Consider the following 20,258-nt stretch of genomic DNA (forward strand, 5'->3'; position numbering starts at 1 on the left):
AGGCCCGCTTAGCCAGCACCCTGCCCTTCTCCCGGCTCTCCACCCGCCCAGCGGCGATCGATCCCCTCGCCACGGCAGCCCACGGCGCAGGCAGAGCGGGGCGGCACGGCAGCCCTGGCGAGGCAGCAGGCGCTCGGTCCCGCTGCTCCGCGCAGGACGGCGACGGCACCGGTGGGCAGCAGGACCGCCTGCTCCCATCCCCATCCAAAACAGCCCGGCTCCGCGGGTGGGACAGCAGTGCTGCTGTGCCGACGCCGGCACGCTGCCCACCAGCAGCGTTACCGGCCCGTGCCAGGGGGACGGAGGCGAGCGTGGTGCATTCGACGGGCCACGGGGAAGACCGGAGAAAAGCCAGCCCCTCATCCAAACCGCAGCACCCAGGGAGAGCTCCTACCTGCTTTAACACGGATGTTCGGGCTCCTGATTTTGCCAGCCGAGTTCTCCGCGGTGCAGAAGTAGTCGTTGTCGTGGATAAAGCTATTGAAGGCTGATGGCGAGAAGGGGTAGAGCTGCAAAGTCCCATTGGCATGGACATGCCGGATGTGGGGCACATCGTAGATGTCGTCGCCTGTGGCCAGGTACCACCGAAGGACGGCGCTGGGTGACCCTGCTGCCGGGCAGGGGATCACCACCCCCACTGTGCTGGAGAAGGTGACCTGCTGGATGGAGTCGTTCACAAAGTAGAGGCTGGTTCCAACATCTTCAGCGTGTGCTGCGGAGAAAGCAGAGGCCACAAGGGCGGGGGGTTACCGCGGAATCTGCCAATCCCCACCGGCACAGCGGGCACCCCCCAGCAGGGCCGCCCTGGAGCCCAGTCCCTGGCCCCCGCGCACGGCAGAGCGGGGGAGCGGAGGAGCATCAGCGCACGGGCTGGAAGCACAAAGGCCACCTTCACAGGCCAGCGCTCTTGCTGGCAGCACGCATCAGGGATCACGGGCACCTCACCAGGACAACTGGGGGCCGCACAAGCAAGGAAGGGTACCCGGGGTATCCCCCCAAGGCTTCCCCAGGTGGCCATAGGCACACAGGTGGCTCCGAGTGCGTGGTCTGACCGTGCCTCGGCCCCCACGGGCCTGAGGACACCCGTGCGCAGCAACAACAACCAACCAAGCACGAAAACCAACATAATTTCTCCTGCAAAGCCCAACGTCCCCCCACCCGGAGCCGCAGGCAGCCAGCACCCCCGTGCCACATCGGCTCCCCACGCAGCCCCAGCCAGCCCGCAGCTGCCCGTCGGCAATGCCGACGCATCCAACGCAACCCTCCCCCGAGCGGGGCAGAGATCCTTCCCGCTACCCTACCGCCCTACCACCACCACCACAAGCTGCGGCAGCCCCTAGGAGAGGGGCAGGAATACCGAGTTCGGTGCTGCCCCCAGCCTCGGAGGGAGAGGAAGCCCAGTCCCACCCTGCCCGAAGCCGAGCTGCAGCCTGGCACCGGGCGCTCCTGCACCACCCAAGACCGAGACGGGCAGCGTCCAAGGGCACGGTCCGGGGCAGAGCTCGCAGCCGCCCGGATGCCCGGGGCCAGCCCTCCAGGGCACCGCGAGCGCTGCAGAAAAGCGCTTCCCTTCTTCAAAAGGAGGGAGGGGACCTCTTCGCCCAACTCCTCCAGTCTCTCCTTCCCACCCTCCAGGGCCACGAGCTCCCCCTTCTCAACCAAAGCAAGCAAGATTGCCTATAAATAAGGCCGAGGAGGCCCCCAGTCACTTAGATCCGTTTTCCTTTTTTAGCCGCACTCTTTGCAAGTGGGCGGAAGGACAGGGATACGGAAAGCGGCCCTCGGCGGGTGTATTAATAGCTCTGGCTGCGAACGCCGCTCGCGGTGCCGCAGAGCCAATAAGCAGATCACTGCCGTGCCGCCGGTTCAAAACGAGTCACGGGGGACCCTCTGTGACCTCGATTCCTTAACTTGGGGAGGAGGGGACAGGAGCAGGGGGAAGGAGGAAACCCTCACCCGTACGGATAGCCTTGCCGGAGCTCTGAGGGTGAGCACCGCGGCTGCTCGCCTGAGGAAAGGCTGGTGGAGCGTCACTGCCCACTCGCATCTCCCTGCAAAGCTTCCTCCAGCGCCCGGCAGCGGTGAGCACGCGCCTCCCCCGGCTCGGAGCCGTGCCACCAGCCCGCTCCATGCCGTCCTCAACCCGGTCAAGACGGGAAACCCCAAAACACCTCACCCCTTCCCAGAGCAGAGGCCTCTCCTGCCTTCTCCCAGCTGGACACCCAACCTCGTGCCTCTTCCAGCGCCCATGAAATCGGAGGCGGGACCTCCTGGTTCTTGCTCTCTGCATACTCTGCACTGGATTGTCACCTAAAATGACAAAAGTTTCCTCTTTTGCCTACTCAGAGCCCTGCTGTCCCACATCAGGGGCGTTGCATGGCCAGAGCCGCCCAGCACAGCCATCCACGGAGCGGGATCAGCTGACTAGCAAGGTCCAGCACTGCCACCACACGAGGCAACGCATTTATAGGTCAAGAAAGCAACTCCATATGTCCCCACACGCCAGTCCCCTGTGTCCACGCACAGGTGGAAGCGGACAAAGCCATTTATTTTTCCCTCCCTCCCTGACAAGCGCCAGAAGAAGGATGGACCAGAGGAGTAAGGCGCTCCCCACCGAGCCTCCCGCGCAGCAGCGCCGGGCTTTGCAGAGCTACAGGGCCACCGCACGGCCCTGCAGATGTCATTTTGTGACATCTCCAGGCTGGTTTGTCGTCATGAATCAGCACTTCCCTTCATCAGAACAGCGCGGCGCTTCTCCCAAACACATGAAAGAGAAGAAGGCACATTTGCAGGCAGAGGAAGGAAAACAAAGCAGGCGCGAGCAGCAGTGTGCTATTTGCGGTAACGCCTGCCGCCCGAGCAGAGCAGAAGATGGCTGGAGCCGGGGCACGCGGCGCGCGAGGCACGCAGCAGAAGCCACCCTTCGCCCGTCCGCCGGCTTTGGACCAGGACCATCCCGCCGGGCTCGGCGCCCCGACATCCACCTGGCTCTGCCCCACGCTCCCTCCAGCACCTCCACCCCACATCCCAGACCGCGGCTTGAGAAGGCTCCTGCCGTGACCGAGACCGGAGAGCATCTGCAGCCTGAGGGGGAAAGATCTCCTCCCCGGGCGGCGCCCACGAAGGGTTAGAGATGGACGGGCGAGGGGCTGGGGGGAAGAGTGGAAAAATACCTCATAAACAGAGAAATTCAGATTACCCGTAAAGCTTTTTCAGGTCAAAGGGGGAAACGGATTTTTAATAGAAAATGGAAGTTATGGGATTGGCAATAGTTATGTGACAGACGCATAGAGTTAAATCCGTATAATCTCCTTTACCATTTAGCATTGAGCACCATCCTAATTCCATGTTTCATAAAACTGTCTCCAAATCACCGAGAGAGATTAAAAATTTAGAAATAGCACTGCAATATTTTTAAACCAGAAATCACTGCTCACATCTGGTCAGATGTGCTGACCCTAACCTAAATATCGAGGGCATTAATTCACATGAACCTGAAAAGAGGAGGCTAGAGGAACCGAAATGGAACAGTTTCTGCTGGGGAAAAAGCAGCGACGCAGGCGCACAGCACCGACTCTGGAGACCAGCCCATCGGCGGCTGGAAGCTACACAAAGCCCCGCGCGCAGCCGGACGCCGGCTAGCTCGCTCTGAAAGGCAGGTATTTTAAGTTATCAGAGTGCAATCTTCTTGTGATTTACTACAATTTAAGTAACCTACAGGTATTGAAATATTAATATCTCTATCCGAGCTGGGAGAAGCGAGTCATTTTGCTATCATCCCTTCGGAACATTTACTAGTCTCGATCGCTGGACTTTCCAAACTCCGACGCCTTCCGCGGCACAGCCGGCCCCGGCCCCGCAAAGCGCGGAGCCGTGCCGAAAGCGCTCGCTTGCTCTAACGAGCGGCTAAGGCAGAGCGGCCGTCAATTGACCCCGGGATCTGTCACCGAGCCGCGTATTTCTGGAAGAGGCAGCTGAGATGTAGGTGCGAGCCCTGCACGAGGAGCGGCACAGGCTGAAACCTCAGCCTGCGCACGCACAGAAACGCCATCACCTCCCAGGCGAGCAGCGCAACCCCTCCTCTCCGCAAACCTCACGGGGAAGAGCCCGTCCTTTTCTAAGAAGCGGATTTAGGACTGGTCTCAGACAACGACCAGCCTCGTGCCAGCGCAATTAGAGAGCCGTTTCTCCCCAGCTAAGCAGCTTTTTCTGCCTGGCCTGCCCATGTGTTGGCAAGCTTCTTGCTCAGGACCCCACCGCCAGTCCTGCGCCCACCCAAACCCAACAAGGTTCCCAAGGCTGAGCAAGGTCTTTTGCACACCAGTAACCGGGTGGAAACCCGACAAAGATGGGAAAAGGCTAAAGAAGTCGTGTTTCAAGGGTGTTCATGCAATCCTCAGGGCACGGGCAACCCAGCCTGGGCTGATACCGTGCCTGAAGGGGTGGCAGGGGTCCGTGACCGCCCAAGGACTTCTTTCTAAAACAGTGGCCACTCGAGGCTTGACTACGTGCCACCACTAAGCACGCTGCTGGCATTCAAAAGGAGGCTTTGCAGCACCTCAGAAAGGGCAGGCGCTAGACTCACATTCTCCCACGTCATTCACACTGTCCCACTGGCAGCACCTTTCCCGACACCTCCTTCTCGGTCCTGGTGGCCTGACCGCCTGGGTGCCCACCCCAGCCTTCCTCCAAGGCCAGGCGAGATGCTGCTGAGGCACCACCACAGCAGAAAGCCCACCCACAGCCCAGCGAAGGGACTGTAGGAGCCACCGGGGCTTCTCCAGCCACCAGCTGTAACCGGCTGCAGGGATGCTGTGAAGAACAGCAGGCTAATCGCCACCTCGCCGCTCATTTATTATCCTCATTAAGGGTGTTTGACACCTGCCCTGTTCAAGGAGAAAGTGAACCGAAGCTTGGCACGCATTGCGGGGTGGGAATTACAGGTAGGTGGCAAGTCCTAATCTTTCCTCTCCACAGCCTTAAGCTACGACAATAATTCCATCACGCGCTGCCCGCACATTTGTAATGCTGGAGCAGCCTTTGGCCTTCCCTGGAATGAGCCTCCTTCACGCCCTCATCTTCAGGACACTTTTAATCGCCTTCCTCCTAACGAAGGGAGCGACCTTGGAGCTGACAGAGCCAGAAGCGGCGCCTCCGAGCATCACGGAAGGGACAGGGAGAGCAGCGGCTGAAGCGAGGCGAGGCGCACGACGCTGGTACCCCCCCGAGCGGAGCGCAGGAGGTGCCCAGGCCCTGCCAGCAGCGCAGCGCGGCCAGGCGGGATGCCACCCCGCCGCGGTGGCTTTCAGGGGTAAAGCTGTGGCTCCCGCCGAGCGGCCTCCCCCACCCCGCGCCCCTCAAGGGGGTGGAAAACCTGCCACGAAATGCTGAGGGGGGGGTTCAACTGGTGCCCAGCGCGGCGGCGACGGCCAGGACCCGCCGCAGCACCTTCCCTGTCCCGGTGTGGCGTTTCGGCCGCCGCAGGGCCGGAGCACCGCGGTCCCCCCCCGACTCGCCGCCGCCACCACCGAAGAGGGAGCGGAGGAGAACCTGCCCCTGCTGCTCTGCTGGTAAGGGCACCGCTCAACGGAGCGCAAGCCGCCTGCTCCTTAATGCAGCTGCATGGAAATTAAGGCCTGAACCACCTCCAGCTATTACGACAGCACCCAGGCAGAGGCTGTAACCCTTGCCTGGAAAAAAAAAAAGCTCCCCCCACTGATTGGCCTGGCCCCTGGACCTCCCACGTCAGCTTGCTGGAGGTACCAGTCTCACCACCCCATCCACACGGCGGGCTGACCCAGAGCTGGGCATCCCCCAGCTCTGCACCACCTCCCGAGCCCCCCAACCCGCCTGAGCTGCCCCCAGGGGCCCCCTGCTCCGGGGGGGTGAGGGACGAGCCCCGAGACCACAGGCAGCGGCCTCTCTGCCCCTTCCGCAGCCCGCCTCCGCGTCTCAGCCACGCCGAACACAAGGTGTGAGGAGCCGCAGCCACGTCCCAAGGGGACATCTGGTGACAGCAAGGCACCCCCCCCCCCCCAGCAGGTACGAGGGGCGGGCGAGGGGACACACCAGAGGCCACACACGCCTGCTGCCAGGCTTCCTCCGGAGCCACCGGTCCACGCCGTCCGGCACGCCGCAGCCCGCACGCTCACTTTGCGAGACAGAGACGAGGGTTTCCACCACGCGGCCGGCAGGTACGAGAAACGAGGGGAAGGGATCAACGGAGCAAGCTCCGAGACATCGCTCACCTTCTCCCTCTCCCCTCCGAGCTGCGCTCGCTCCCTTCTCTCACGGAGAGGAGCCGGCACGGCCCTTTCCAAGAGGCAGCAGCTGGGGCAGGCGGCAAGCGTTAGCGACAGTCGGGAAATGGATTTCCTAAATATTTGGTACAGCTCTGCTGGCAGATGATGGCGGCAATATGCAGATTGTATGCGGCGGGGTTTATTTCTTAAGGATCTACGAGCAGGGAAAGGGTAATTCACGAAATCACGATTATGTAAAAATATGCAGCTGGCTATAATCTAGATTTCAAAGACGAGAAACACCCTGCGCCCAAACCTGCCGCTGCATAAGCCTCCCAGTAAAGCGCACGTCCTAACGACTGCAACAGCTGAACGCCTTCGTGCCCTCCCAGGTAGGCACGCTTATTAACCGTACGCTTATTCGGGTGCGAGAGGACTCCACGTTAACCAAGGCACAGCCCAGAACCCGCGTGCTGCCGTGTCAGAACAACTCCGGCCACAAAGAGAGCCTTCCAGTCTCGGTCTCGCACTCGGCTCGTCGGCCGCTCCGAAGGAGGCCGGAGCGCTCCCCATCCCTCCAGCTCAGGACCATAGCGGCAGAGCGCAGAGCTCCGCGGCAGAACGGCTGCCCAGAGCTAAGCCCACGGCTCCCGGGCAGCCCCCGGCCCCGGGAAGGGCTGCTCGCTAGCACATCCCTGCCGCTCGCGCGAGGCGCAGCCTCTTCCCCCGGAGGACAAATGCACCGCGCGCTCTTTGGGTTGGCTCTCTCGACTCCCTCGCCCGAAGGCAGGAGCGGCCCGAAGCCCGCGGCAGGTGCAGGTGAGGGCTCCGGGCAAGCCGCCACGGCGGCTCCGCGGGCTGGGAAATTCGGGCTACCCGCAGGATAAACAAGCGCCGGGCACGGCGAGGAGTTCAGCACTGCAGGCTTCTCCTCCGTGCAGTTAATGAGGTTTCCATGTTTCATTTCAGAGACAAACGAGCGCTGTGCCACACTGGGGGGCCGAGATGGGGAGAGATTAAAAAACGCAAGCTGCATAGTTGACTGCACCCAATACAGGAACGTAATGTAAATATAATGCCAGTATAAATCAGGCGGCAGAGGGATCCAGCAGGAACACGCAGGGAGATGCTCTCCCGGCTCCAAGCCTCTCAATTTTGACCAGTACGCTCTTCATCACGCCGCTCGCCTCCCCTCCTCCCCTGCCTGGCTGCTCTCGCTCACACTGCCAGACCATCTTTCGGCTCAAGTCCCTGTTTGTTTGCTTGCCAACCACCTATTTCTGTTTATTTTCCAAGCGGGGGAGAGACAAGCAGCTACAGCCCATCGAGGGATTGCTAAACTTCAGTGGTCCCCTGGCCCAAATGTTTATTTCCTTTCAGTTTCTACTGGAGCTCTTGTTCTACAGCAGGAACACATTAAAAGGATGTGCTTCGATGCCCAGAAATATTAAGTATCTGAAAGGTTTATCATGCATTCGGCGATTCACGGGGTTTCATCCTATTATTATAATGAAACTTCCATTGTATCGCTGTCCTCTCTTTGGAACCGTTTCGCTTTAACGCTTTCCATCGCCAGGACTGTTCAACACTGAAGATACGCTTTATTTCTTAAAAAAAGAGAAAATGAGGCCACGAGGAGTTGTGCTAATGGAGGCTTTTAATTTGCTCTTCTCAGAAGAGATATCTCTGTGGGAAGAGATCCCTTTTCCAAGAAGCTGGGGCTGAAAACATGCAAAAGCGATAAATCCAGTGCAGCTCTTTATTATTTTGACTATTGAGGGGGAAGAAATCGTAGCGTCCTTGACGGTTATTTGTTTTCGGTTTTGTTTTTTCCTTTTAGCACTGTAAAAAATGCAAATGTAAGCAAAGCAGATGCTGGCACGATCAGCTCAGCAGATCCTAAGCACAATGGCGATTTTGGGTAAAGCTCCCAATCGCAGCTTTACTCCAGCTCCAATAAAGCAGCTATTCCATAATTAATAATTGATGGAATAATTGATCATCACCGCACAACGCGCAGGATGCCCTATTAACCTTGGTAAATATTTCTCATTGGATTAACATTCAGATAAATGGGCGATGTAATAGGCAGCAAGAGAAGTCCCACGAAAGGAGGCAGCCCCGTCCCCTTTCTTTCACTTTCCCCATTTCCTAAAATTTCCCCCTTGCTGTTCTCAAATGCCAAAGAGAGATAATTAGGGCAAACGTCATTTTGCATCCTCCGAGCAGCCCATTTTCCGAAAGGTGGGCACATCCACCGCCGCATCTGCAGCTCGGGTCATGTGCAAAAAGAGGTAATTTCTTACAGAAACCCCATTAAAAATTCCCGCAGATTCGGAAAAGGCAATTCCTTTATGTAACGTCGATGGACTGTTGTAACAAACGCGCTGTGACTTAACTACCCGTGTTAGGCGCAGCTCCTCGGCTTGCTTTTCTAATTGCATCTATCGCAGAGACTCGGTTTAGAGTATTACCTCTACAGATTTGGGCAGCATTCGCTTAATCCCCAACTTTAAATTAATCCCTAATCTTTAAGTGCGCGTCTCCTCGACACACTTACTCCGCGATTCTTCCCCCCGCGCCCAACCTGATTCAGCCCGAGCCGCCGGGTGACACTCGATGCAGCCGGCCGAGAGGGACGGATGCGGGTTTGGGAGCGCGGCTGCCCTCAGCCCGCCCGCCCGGCGGGACCGGAGCATCGCGCCGAGGGGTCCCGGGAAGCGCGGACCCTGCGCGCCGCGCCCCGAAGCGCGGCGGCGAGCCTCGCTCCCCACCGCCCGCCCCGCCGAGAGGATGCTCAGTCCGCCGGTGCGGCATTTCACCGCCCCGCGCTCCCCGGGGGCTCCGCCGAGGAGCCGCTCCGGGTCCCGCCGCCACCGGCCCGGCCCCGCTCCGCGCTCCCCGCACCGAGCTCCGCGCTCCGCCCGGGCCGAGCGCCCCGACAGCCCCGGCGGGGCGCCCCGAGAGCCGCCGAACCCCGGGGCCGGTGCGTCCCGCGGGGGCGCACCCCCAAGCCGCCGCCGGCTCCCCCGGAGAGGCGCCCCGGGACCGGCTACCCCCGCCCCGAGGGGCGCCCCAAGGCCCGCCGAGCCCCGGGACCGGCTCCCCCGGAGGGGCGCCCCGAGCCCCGGCTCAGCCCCAGCCGCCGGCACCCCGGGACGCCCGGGCGGCGCCAGCCCGACGGCCCCCCGGCGCGCCCCCCCCCCCCTCCGCCGCAGGGGCGACGTACCTTTCCGCAAAGAGTACAGCAGGAAAAAAGTTACCAGCCACATGCCATAAAGAGCAGCTATGGCCCCGGGCTGCGGCGCAATTGCGGGCGGTGCGGTGCCCCCGGCGTGCCGCGCTCCCTGCCGCCGCGCTGCCAGCCCGGGTGAGGTGCCCAGAGCCGAGCTCGCCGCCGCTCCTCCTCCTCCTCCCCTCGCCCGGCGAGTGGCGTCGGGAGGGTGGGCCGGGCTCCCGCGCACTCCCCGCCCCGCTCCGGGCCGGGGGTGGGTGGGCGGCAGCCCCCGCCCAGCGAGGCTGCCCGGTTGCGGGGGGAGCGCACGAACGGCCGCTCCGCCGGCCCCGGGGGGTGCGGCGGCGGTGCCGCTCCGTCCAGCCGCGGCTCGCCCCGGGGAGCAGCCCCCCTTCCACCGGCGAGGGGCAGCCTTGCAGGGGAACGGGGAAGGGGGGGCGGGGGCTGCTCCCCGGGGCTGGGGGTGCAGGAGCGCGGCCGGGCCACCGAGGACCCGCAGCCCCAGGACTGAAACGGGGGTCTCGCTGCACCGGGCAGCGCTGCTCCTGCAACGGGGGAGTACGAGCGAGCTGAGGCCTAGCAGACTTCATCACACGTTCATCCCCCTAGCCAGCAAACGAAAACAAATGCTGGCTAATGCTTTACTTTGGGGTGTGTTTATCTAGGGCTTAATTCAAGACTGGGATCTTGCGGCCCAAGACTTAGCCACACCAAGGCCAATTTGCCCAGGCCATTAGAGCAGCTCAGAACGTCTTTTCTTGAAGTGATTATAGCAGGTTTTCTTTGCTTTCCAAAGCAGCCTTTCCAATCCCAGTTTGTTAGAAAATAGAAAGAAAGAAAGATTGAAGCATTCTGATTTCAAACAAAACAATGAGTAGAAAAAACATGATGCACCGATTTATTTTTTTTTTAAAAAAAAAAAAAGCACTGTTTAGGCTTAATCGAAAACCTGACTGTCACCACCCAGTAAAAGGAATTAGAAAAACAACAGCTCCTTGGCCATTTTCAACCCGCAGCAGTTTGTTGCAGTTCTTCATACTTGGGAGTCCCTTGGAAGAGCCAGAGAGCTCACCCACACCGCCGAGGTGGTACTTGCACAGCGTGGGCGAGCGATTCCCTCTTCACAGAGGAGGGACGCAGCTGAAGGACATGGAGAAGCTGGCAGGGCTATGGGTCCCACACACCCACCCCGCCTCCCCCTTCCCCTCCCTGCTCCAGGCCACCCACACCAGAGATACCCACATTTTAGTGACGAGCGCGGTGAGGCCAGCCACCACCTAAACCCACGGACACACGCCTGCCTGGACCTCAGTGCCGGAAAGCCGGCAGCAGAGGCGGGAGCAAACACTGTGCCTGTGCTGTGCGGGCTGACACACCACGGCCTTTCCTCCTCCTCCTCTCGGAGGACGGTGTGCTCCCCCTTCCTTGGTGCTGCCAAGCTCCGTAGCGCCGTCACCACCCCCTACTCAGCCCATTCCCAGGCCACCTCAGCAGCTCTGTCACGGCGCGTGGGTGTCCCCGGCACACAGCCCTCCCACGCGTGCACGTGCTGCTCCCCAGCCCCGCTGCTGGCTCACTCGTACCCCTGGCCGTGCCGTCGGCGTCCTGAGAGGCGATGAGGCAGCAGCTGATGCGCGCCCGGTGCCCACGCATCCCTCTAGGAATCGAGGTGCATTTCAATCGCCACCTACATCCCTATACAGATGTTGGCTGATCCTTCACAAGGACATTGGTATTCAGGCCCACACCCAAGACAACAAGCAAATCCCAGGCTCTGGGGAGCCCCGGCCACATGCCAGGCATCTGCCCCCTTCCCCGCCCCCAGCAGCTGCTGCAGGATGGCCAGGCTGCTAACACGAACCTTCCAGCCACAAAAACTGCTACGGCATTTTGCTGCCCAGCATGCAATGTGTTGGACTCAGGTGCCGTTTCTACCCCCCTCTGCTCAGGAGTGAATGAGACGGGGGCATGTGGGCTGGCGTGGCACTCGCTGGCACAGCCCCCGCAGGGCCTCGCAGGCCTCCATTTGGGGCACGTGCGCAGGGGGAGTAAATGCTACTCAGCGGTTCATTTTTAGCTCCCTTGGCTGTTCAGCATCTCCAGTGAGTTGCCTCATCATCCCTAGCTCAGAGCCAGCCCCACTGAGCATGCTAACCCCCCCTGCCAAAAGCTCCTTCCTCCCAGACAGGACAGCATCTGCTGGCAAGACGGGCAGCAGCACAAGAGACAAAACAGGAGGCTGACAGGGTGGACGACCATCCCCAGGTCACCCTCGGAGAGCCATGGCGAGTCCTTGGGCACCCTTGTGCCGCTCATTACAGCCCCCTTTGCTCCTGCATCGATTGTTCAGGCCAGGCCATTTGTCAGCCTCCCGAGCCCAGGTGCGGGTCTGGCAGCAGAGGGCAGGCAGCCAGGTGCTCCCCGGAGCTGGCTCCTGCAAGCCCACACCTGGGACTCTGCTCCTGCCCAGCAGCCACCATTTAGGGACATCAGCCTTCCCGCAGCTCCCGCACTCGAACATGCGCAGGAAGCATTTGCGCATCGCCTTCGCACCAGCATTCAACTGGGAGAGCTGGTACCCTGCTAACAGCCACCCCATCAGCAGGCTGGAGCAGCATCATGTGCTTCACACAGCTGCGGCCAAGAAGGGCTCAAAACCATCACACAGATTATTTGGGCAGCCCTCACCTGCGCTTTGGCAACACACAGGGGGCTCCCAGGAAGCAAGGCCAGCACTAACACACTGGGAGAAGCGTGTCTCTCACTCCCTGCAGCCACTGACCTGCTAACAGGGAGCGAGCAACCCACCAGAGCCCGCAGCAAGCCCCGCTGCACTGCTGGCTAAAAGGTGAAGCTCCTACTAAGGAATCATTTCCCTGGCCCAAACTCCACACAAGACACAGGGGAAATTACAGCAACACGTGCCCATGCACAGTTCTAAGCCCCAACAGGCTTCCCCCTCGGGAGAAGGGACCCTCTGCGCTTCCCCGCAGCAGAACACGTACAGCAGGCCCTTTCCCACAAAAGCCATGCTTCTGCCTCTCCCCGAGGGCCAGGGGCAGTGGGGCCACAACCACATCAAGCCTCCTTTAACCTCCCCCTCCCCAGCATTCGCTCTCGCTCCGGGCAGCACTTGCACCCAGCTCCAGGATCACCCAGGCCCCAGAGCTCCGGGGATCACAGGGGTACCCCTTTAGCCAGCCGGGTGCTCTCCCCTAAGGATAGCTCTTCCACTAACACGCACCAAACCGCCCTCTGTACAAGCACACGGAGGGGCACAGGGTAAAATTGCCAAAAGGAGGGCCCAGACAGACACCCGCACAGCTACAGGGGCCAGTGCAGCCCAAGCTTTGCCCTACGCCAGGGAATACGCACTGCAGAGGGGCACGCAGCGCTGCAGGGAGCATCCCTCCGGCCAGGGCTCGCCTCGCCTCCCACCGGCCCCCAGCCCGGTGCCCTCAGCCGCCCTCCCAGACAAATCCCCCGGAGGAAGCAGTCATTAAAACAACAGGGCTACTTACCCGGCCTAGCCGATTTCCACAAAGCACTTCCCACGCACCACCAACTTAGCCTCGCAGCACCCCTCGGGCAAGGGGAGCCACCCCGCTGCGACCCCTCGCCCGCCACCCTGCTCCACAGGGGCCCTGCAGAGTAGCCCCCAAGCCCAGCCCCACCAGTAACTCCGCCCCAGAAGCAAGTGCCTCGAGGGTGGAGGAGGAAAAAGGGCTTTGGGGATCATCACAGAACAGGCTGCAGCTGGGCGAACGGCTGGCAGCACCTGGGCGTTAAAGGGCCAGGCGTTTGCCACAGCCCCGGCTGCGGAGGGGCGCAGGGGCACAGACTGCCCACGGGCAAGGGGCAACACCCCTCGCCCCCGAGGCTTGCCCCACGCGTGGGCTGCCTGGGGCGGTGCTGAGGTGGGAGCAAACGTCCCCCCCACCTTTCCTGCGGGGATGTTGCAGCCCGGCTCCGTGCCTCAGTTTCCCCAGCGGCAGAGGGGCAGTGAACAGCTGCCACACGGGACGGTGGGCGAACAAATGCCCCGTGGGCAGCGAGGGGGCTTGCACCGGGTACGGGGGGCTTGCCCCCGGCTAGAGGGGGCTGGCAAGCCCGTGGCCAGGCAGATGCCCCAAAACGGGACCCTCCGGGGGGTCACTTGCGCTACGGAACCGGCTGCGCTTCTGTCAGGGGCGAGACTCGACGCCCCCCGTGCCCGGGGCCGGGCGCTGGTGCCGGGACGCCGCAGGACCGGCCTCTTCCCCCGCAAAGGCTCCCTCGAAGCTGGGTTTCTGCCTCCCCCTAGTGTCGCCGCGCCGGGCCGCGGAGCGGGGAGCGCGGCCGGGCTTCGCCGGGGGCTGTGCCCGCAGCCCGCGCCGCTCGCCCCGGCCACCGCTCGCCCCCGCAGCCCCTCGGGCTGCCCGGCCCCGCTCCCGGCACGGCCCCGCCGGCCCGCACCGGCTCTGGCGGCCCCGCCACGCAGCTGCCGGCACGATCTTCCCGGTGGCCGCGGAGCGCAAGGCGGCGGGACCCGCGGCCGGCCCTGGCGCCGCGCGGTGTGGCAGCACCCCGGCTTTCCAAGCCCGGCTGAGGTGAGGGAGGGCGCGCACCTTGCGCACCCAGGCCTGGAAGTCCCGGACGAGGGAGGCGAAGCGGGGTCCGTGCCCTTGCCAGCCCCAGGGCAAGCCCGGCGTCGCCACGGGCTGCGCAAAGTTTGAGCGGGGCCAAGGCGCAGTGCTGCGGCGCACAGACCAGATTCAGGGGGACCCTTCTTTGCTCCCCAGCTGTGAAACCCGCCGCGAGGAGCCAGCCCGTCCGTCGCTGGGCTCAGGCGCTCGCACGGCATCGCTGTGGCGTGGCTGTGCCGAGGGCCCGGCTCCGAGGCAGCCGTCCGCCTCGCCCCGAGCACGTCCTTCCTAAAAACCGCTGCTTTGGGGCGCGTGCGACACGGAAATGAGGGCTGAAACGTTATTTACTTTGGTTGGGAGGGTAATTTAAGATCGTGGAGCGCTGCTGTTTTGGCAGACACGTTGCTGTTGATGGATGCGCTGCCTTTTCGGGAGCAGAACAAAGGGAGAACGAGGCGTGTGGCTGGCTCCCCGCCAGCCTGGTCCCATCTCTCCACGTCGTCAAGTGTTCCTCTTTGGCTCCATTAGTCACCATTTGCTGCTCTCCTGTTTTAACTAAAGAGGAGACATTTTGCTTTCACGTTTCCGTGCGGGCCAAGTGCATCCCTGGCATCACGGAGATGGCGGAGCAGTGCTGGCGGGCTCCGGGCTGGGCAAACTGAGCAGCCAGCCTCCCTGGCTGCTGCTCCCCCTCTTCCCGCCCCGATGCCTCATCTCCTCACGTTCAGCCGTGGATTAAGCACAAGGACTGGCCAAGCCACAGCCGGACAGAGCTCCTCTCCCTCATACCTGTCTGTCCAGAGACTGGTGAAGCAAACAGGGAGTAGCCAGTGCCAAAGGGAAGGTGTTCAGAACTGGAAGTCTTCCCAGAGGAAAAGGACACTCTGGTTGCCCACTGTATTATTTACCCAATCCCCTTTGTGTCACAGAAAAGATTTACTTTGAGCAGATTAATGGCTCAAGGGACTGTGAGAGAAATCCTCCAAGATTGCCTGGTTCAGGGGAGAAGACGAACGCCTCCTCGCCGAGGCCGAGCTCCCAGCTGACCCGTAGGACGGCAGGCGCAGGGAAAGGGCTGCAGGGCTGGGGCTGGTCCCGCGGGACACGCTCCGTCAGGGACCTGACTGCCTGTGCCCGGGCCCTGGGGAGAGCAGGAGCCTCTCACTGGGGTGGCGGCAGGAGAAAGGCAGCGAAGACACGGTGGCCTTTCCCTGTGTCTTCCCACTCCCGTAGCTCCTGAGCTCAACATCCAAAGCAAAGGACTGTGGAGGTGCGGAGAGGAGCAGAGGGCCCTGCCTTGGCAGCGGCTCACACCCCGGTGCTGGCCCCCTGAGCAGGGGCTGCTGGCAGCCCCCCTGCCCCGGCACAGGGAGGCCACCTTGACCGTGCATCATGTCGTTCCCTCACGCCTTTCGCCTGTTCCTGGTTCCCTGGCTCCATCCTGGCGGGGTGCATCGCCAGGCTGCTCGCAATTCAGCTCTGCTAACAGCCTGGCCTCCAGATGCGACCCCCAGCGCAAGTCTTCAGGTGCCGGCAGCGCGTCCTGCGCTGCTGCAGCTGCTGCTGCTGCACACCCTGTCGGCGTCCCCGAGCCCCGGGCAGGGGTGCGAAGGGCTGTGCGAGTGTGCGTGCACACGTGGGTGTGCGCAAGCCGTGCAGAATAATGCTATTAATGCCATCTGGTGCCGAGACAGAGATCCCCCTGCGCGGGGAGCCAGACACGGCTTTTCGCTCCCATTAATCTCCTCCCTTGGAGCTGCAGGGGCTCTGTCTGCGGGGCTCTACGGGGGGCCGGTGCCAGGGGACACGCAGCCTGAAGGGCATGCCCATCCCCTGAGCCCTGGCACGCTCGGGCACTGGGCAGGACAGGGAGCCCTGGGCCTCAAGGACGTGGGACCCTGCTGAGGAACAGGCTGGGTGCACACGCCGGCTGCCTTCCTGGCTGCTGCGCCATTTAGCTCCTTGCTTCCGGGCGCACGGCCACACCGCCCTCCTCGCCGGTGACGACTGGGCACCAAAGCCGTGAGCGGGCAGGGCCAGCTCTGCTGCGGGCAAACCCTTCAGCTCGTCTGTGCTCTTAGACGGGGGGTTTCTCCCTCTGCCGAAGGACTCTTGCTTCCTGTTTACGCCCTGCAAAGCTGCAACGCGCATTTATTAGTGGGTCAGTGTCAAGTCAAAATTATATTTCAAAATAATCTCCTTACTGTGTTAAATAAGCACCTCAGATTAGACAAATTGCACGGATTTTGTCTAATAACCTTCCCCGAGCTAATCCTATTTTACTGTCAACGTGTGACCTCAATGGAAGCCCAAACGGACCAGGCGAGCCGGTTTCTCCTCTGGCAGCCGTGCTGGGCTGGCCGGGCTTCCAGCACACCCCGCCCCACACTGGGGGGGGGCTGCGGACCCCCCGCAGGCTGCAGATCCAGAGAGGAAACGCCTTGGGGCTGGGCAAGACACCCCCCCCCCCAAGAGTGGGGCTGCACAGCAGGAGCCTGATGCACCCAGCCACCCCCGGGGCCAGGGCTCCTGGGTGCTCGGGGAGGGGGAGAGGCAGCCCCCTGCCCTCGGGGGCTGCGGGAGCAGCAGAGCCGCCGGCGGGGCTGCCTGGCCGGTCGCTAGGTGTCTGTGTCGGTCCGGCTCACCGCACACAGACACTCGGGAGCGAACCTCGCTCACCGCCCAATTGCCGGAGAGTTTTGTTCCTTTTGTGTTTGTTTTTTTGTTTTGGTTTGTCTTTAAAGAGGTGCTCCCGGCGGTACCCAACGATGAGGGAGGCTGTGCAACCAAAGAGCGGGGTGCACCATCCCAGCCCCGTCCTTGCCCAAGAAGGATGCACAGATCAAGCTGTCCAAGCAGCCCCGCACGGACAGCCCACGCCCGCGCCGGTACAGCGCCGGGCAGCGCCGCACACCCCTCGCCGTCTACCCCACGTGCCGCGGGATCCGGGCACCCGCAGCCAGCGTGCGCACCGGGCGAGAGGGGTGTTTCTTCAAAGCAGCCAGGGTGGCCGGGAGCAGGATCGTCCCTCCCGGCGCAGGCCCCGGTGCCAACGCCGAGCGGCGACGGCCGGCTGCTCCGTGCCACGGGTGCGTGGAGGAGCCAGCGGAAACCTGTCCCGGGTCTGTGTTGGAAGATATCCGCAGGGCATGAAAGTCATTGGTGCCGGGCCAGGAGAGTGGGTGATTCAAATGCCTCGGGCACAAAGTTTAACTTCTCTCAGCTTGAACTTTATTAGCCAAGAAACTCTTGCTGCATCTAACAGAGGGGAAAGCACGAGGGCAATTTGCGTTCTGGCCTCGTCTGGGGTGAGCAGGGTAATGGATCCACTGGAGCGGGGTAAGGGGTGGCCTTTGGCAAGGACTTCTCTGCTTTGGATGAAGTTCTGCTTCCACGGCGGCATGGCAGCTCTGAAACCAGAGTGGGAGGGTTACACGGCCACAGAGGCCAGCGTGTCCTAGCTCCTCTCCTCCCGAGACAAACCCCCACATAGGTACTTCTCTGAAGCAAGGGGGCCTCGAAACATCGCTGCCCGGCACAGACACACCCAGGGAGCCTGGATGCCAGCTGGGTGCCTCCTCCACCAACCTACCTGCAGCTACAGGTCTTCCTCGTTTCCGTGTCTGTGGAGCGAAAAGCAAGGAGAGGCGTGTTACGCTGGGCAACACGGCTGAGACAGGAGGGGGTGTGAGCTGAGACCCCGGCCTTTCAGCTGGCAGGAGAAGGACAGAGAGGAGAGCTGAGGCTGCCTTAAAACTGTGCAATACCCACCTCCTCTTCTTCTTCCCTCCGCAGTGGAACCTCTGGCCTGGGGGCAAGAGGAGCAACTGAGGCCTCTTGTGGCTGGAGCCTTCCCCCCCTGCCCCATCACACCCGTCCCTCTCTGCCCCAGTGAAGCAGTCCTGCTCCCAGGCTTGTCCCCCCGCTGAGGACCACCGGGTTTGGCTCCCGCTTGAAGCTCCGAGCCCCCCACCTCCACACCAGGGCTGGCCTCCTGCATGGCTCACACCGGTGTGGGGAGACACCGGCCCCACGCGCTGCCTCCCAGACCCCAGTGAAGCCACACTGCCTGGCCGGCCCCCCTGCACCACCCCAGACCCCGAAGCTGCAGCCCCTGGCACTGCCCAGCAAAGTGCCAGCCACGAGAGCCGGCTCCGACGTCCGCCTTCCTCCCTAAGCTGCCCCTGTGATTGCAAATGCAATCTTCTCTTAAGTTCTCTTCTCTTTCCCCCCTGAAACGGCTGGGCAATGTCACCGCATGCAGCTGCGATGCTGCGGCCAGCCCCGGCCCTGCGGAGCGAGGCAGGCAGTGCCTGCACGCACGGGCAGGGTGGCAGGGTGCCCTGCACGCTCGGCACCGGGTCTCTCTGGGAGCTGCCGAGGTCTGAGGGCTCTGGGAAAGCTGGGTTCTCGCTCTGGAAATGTCAGAGTTTTCTCTGCTATTTTTAATTAGTGACCTTCTCTCTGAAGCCTTGGCGCTGGCAGGGAAACGCTAAATATTTACGTGGTCTCCTTCCCAACTTGCTTTCTGCTGGGAGCTTGCCTAGATGGAAATTTCCCAGGCAGCCCCGGCTGCAGGCGATGCCCACCCCTCGCGTGGCGGGGCAGGGTCGGCAGCCCCCCACCCCGGCACCCCCCAGCGCCTGGCACGGGGCGAGGAAGAAGGCGAGCGGAGAACGGGCCACGCAGGGGAACAGAGCCGAGGGGGGCGTCTGGCCCTCCCCAGGCACTTACTGAGGATGATGAGGAGCCCGATGACAAAAGCCACGACGGCGAAGATCAGCCCCCCGTTGCGGATGGTCTCATAGTCTGGGGAGGAGGAGAGCCGAGCAGGCGTCAGCCCGGCCGAGGCACGGGGCTGAGCCCGCCGTGCGGAGCCCACGGGCAGGCGCGGGAGTGGGCTGCCCGTCCCGCTGCCCGCAGCCCCCGGGCTGCACGGCGCGGGCACTCACCGTAGCTGAACCTGTCCGGGCCCTGCTCGGGCGCTTGCTCTGGAAAAAGGGGAGAAACTCAAGTGAGAGCCAGGACCTGGACGGGGAGGCGAGGTGGGAAAGATCAGGGGTGAAGCCTGCAAGCAAGAGCGCTCTGACTGCCTTAGGGTCTAGCCGAGCCAGTGAAGGGTCCTCAAATGCCTGTTCTTCACCCCAGGCAGTTTAAAGTTCACGGTGCACTCGCAGGATGCGCTCGCAGGACGCACGGGAGGCTTCGAGCTCCAGGTGAGGCTCCGGCTCGATTGTTTGCAGCAGCCGGTCGCTATTTGCTAAGGCTGTGCCGCCGGCAGAGCGGCCTTCATGGGGCCCCCGGGCTGACGGCTCGCGCCGGGGTGCAGCCCGGCAGCCACCCTCCGCGCCACCAGGCTCATCCGTCTTGACGGCTGCGTGTCACCGCTCGAGCCACCTTACCTGACTGCACGTCCCTCTGCCAGGAGCCCTTTGGAAGGAGAAATCCCCTGGAGATGCCAAACACCAGCCGGCACCGATGTGCCAGCGGGCTGCAGAGCTCTGAGGATTCATCCCCACGTCTGCAGCGAACCCTCCAGCAGAGCTGCCCCCGCGCAGGCTTCTGCACGGCAGGAGGGACCAGCCCTGCATCCTCAGGAGATGCCCCCCTCGTGAAGGCGCCGGCCCTCCCGGGGAAGCCCCTTTGGGGTGGGCCGAGCAGGGTGCTGGCTGCGGGTGCCTGCCGGTCGCCCTGCTCCCCGGAGCACCCTTACCGTCACCCATCGTGTCGGCGTGTCGTCCGGCGGGCGTCTCGCTCTGGGAGCGGGCGCCCACGGGAAAGCACATTAATTGGGAGACAAACCTCATTAAACATTAACGGCCTCGGTGTAATGTTTATCACAGTCACGAGGGGAGGCCCAGGGCTTGGGAAGGAGGCCCGGGAGGGGAGGGACGGGTGCGCACCCACCGTGCCAGCCGGCAGGGAGGGCTGGGCACCCCGGAGCCGCGGGTGTCCCTGTCCCAGCCGGGAGGTGGGCGGCACACCCTCCCTCGCTTTCCAAACGTCGGGCCAACTGGGCTGCACCTCCCGCTGCGGAGGCGAGCCCGACGCGGGGGGCAGAGCGATGGGCTCGGCTACAGGCTACGACTGCCTTTCGCTAGAGAGAAGCGGGCGGCGTGCCACCGCCCCGCAGCCTGGCACCGCGGGGCCCCGCAA

At 62.7% G+C, this 20,258-nt stretch overlaps 2 protein-coding genes across 3 annotated transcripts in view; both read right to left on the reverse strand.

Annotated features, from left to right (window-relative positions):
* Window positions 1-9,514, reverse strand: part of DSCAML1 (DS cell adhesion molecule like 1) — a 113,653-nt gene extending 104,139 nt beyond the window's left edge. For both annotated transcript variants that reach the window (XM_086476814.1, XM_086476813.1), the window contains exons 1-2: window positions 9,472-9,514; window positions 395-712 (exon numbers count right to left, since the gene is read on the reverse strand). In XM_086476814.1, the coding sequence (XP_086332940.1) occupies window positions 395-712; window positions 9,472-9,514 (361 nt within the window). The remainder of the gene's footprint in view (window positions 1-394; window positions 713-9,471) is intronic.
* A 7,977-nt stretch (window positions 9,515-17,491) lies between these two features.
* On the reverse strand, window positions 17,492-19,909 carry FXYD2 (FXYD domain containing ion transport regulator 2). The gene is made up of 6 exons (XM_086476866.1): window positions 19,816-19,909; window positions 19,055-19,093; window positions 18,837-18,911; window positions 17,874-17,910; window positions 17,695-17,725; window positions 17,492-17,512 (listed from the first exon to the last, which is right to left on the reverse strand). Exons 1-5 carry the CDS (start codon window positions 19,907-19,909, stop codon window positions 17,701-17,703), a joined length of 270 nt encoding a protein of 89 aa, XP_086332992.1. The 3' UTR covers window positions 17,492-17,512; window positions 17,695-17,700.
* Window positions 19,910-20,258: the final 349 nt, after the last annotated feature.

The sequence above is a fragment of the Leptosomus discolor genome, chromosome 22 (genome assembly GCF_034619465.1).
Source record: "Leptosomus discolor isolate bLepDis1 chromosome 22, bLepDis1.hap2, whole genome shotgun sequence".
Lineage (NCBI taxonomy): Eukaryota > Metazoa > Chordata > Aves > Leptosomiformes > Leptosomidae > Leptosomus > Leptosomus discolor.

Bases quoted from the DNA above. Each gene is read 5' to 3' on its own strand.
- FXYD2 (XM_086476866.1), bottom strand. From the start codon at position 19,909: ATGAGGTTTGTCTCCCAATTAATGTGCTTTCCCGTGGGCGCCCGCTCC. The intron at 19,094-19,815 runs GTAAGGGTGCTC...CCCTTTTTCCAG, and splicing joins CGCCGACACGATGGGTGACG to AGCAAGCGCCCGAGCAGGGC. The intron at 17,911-18,836 runs GTAAGTGCCTGG...TCTTGCCCCCAG, and splicing joins CGGGCTCCTCATCATCCTCA to GCCAGAGGTTCCACTGCGGA.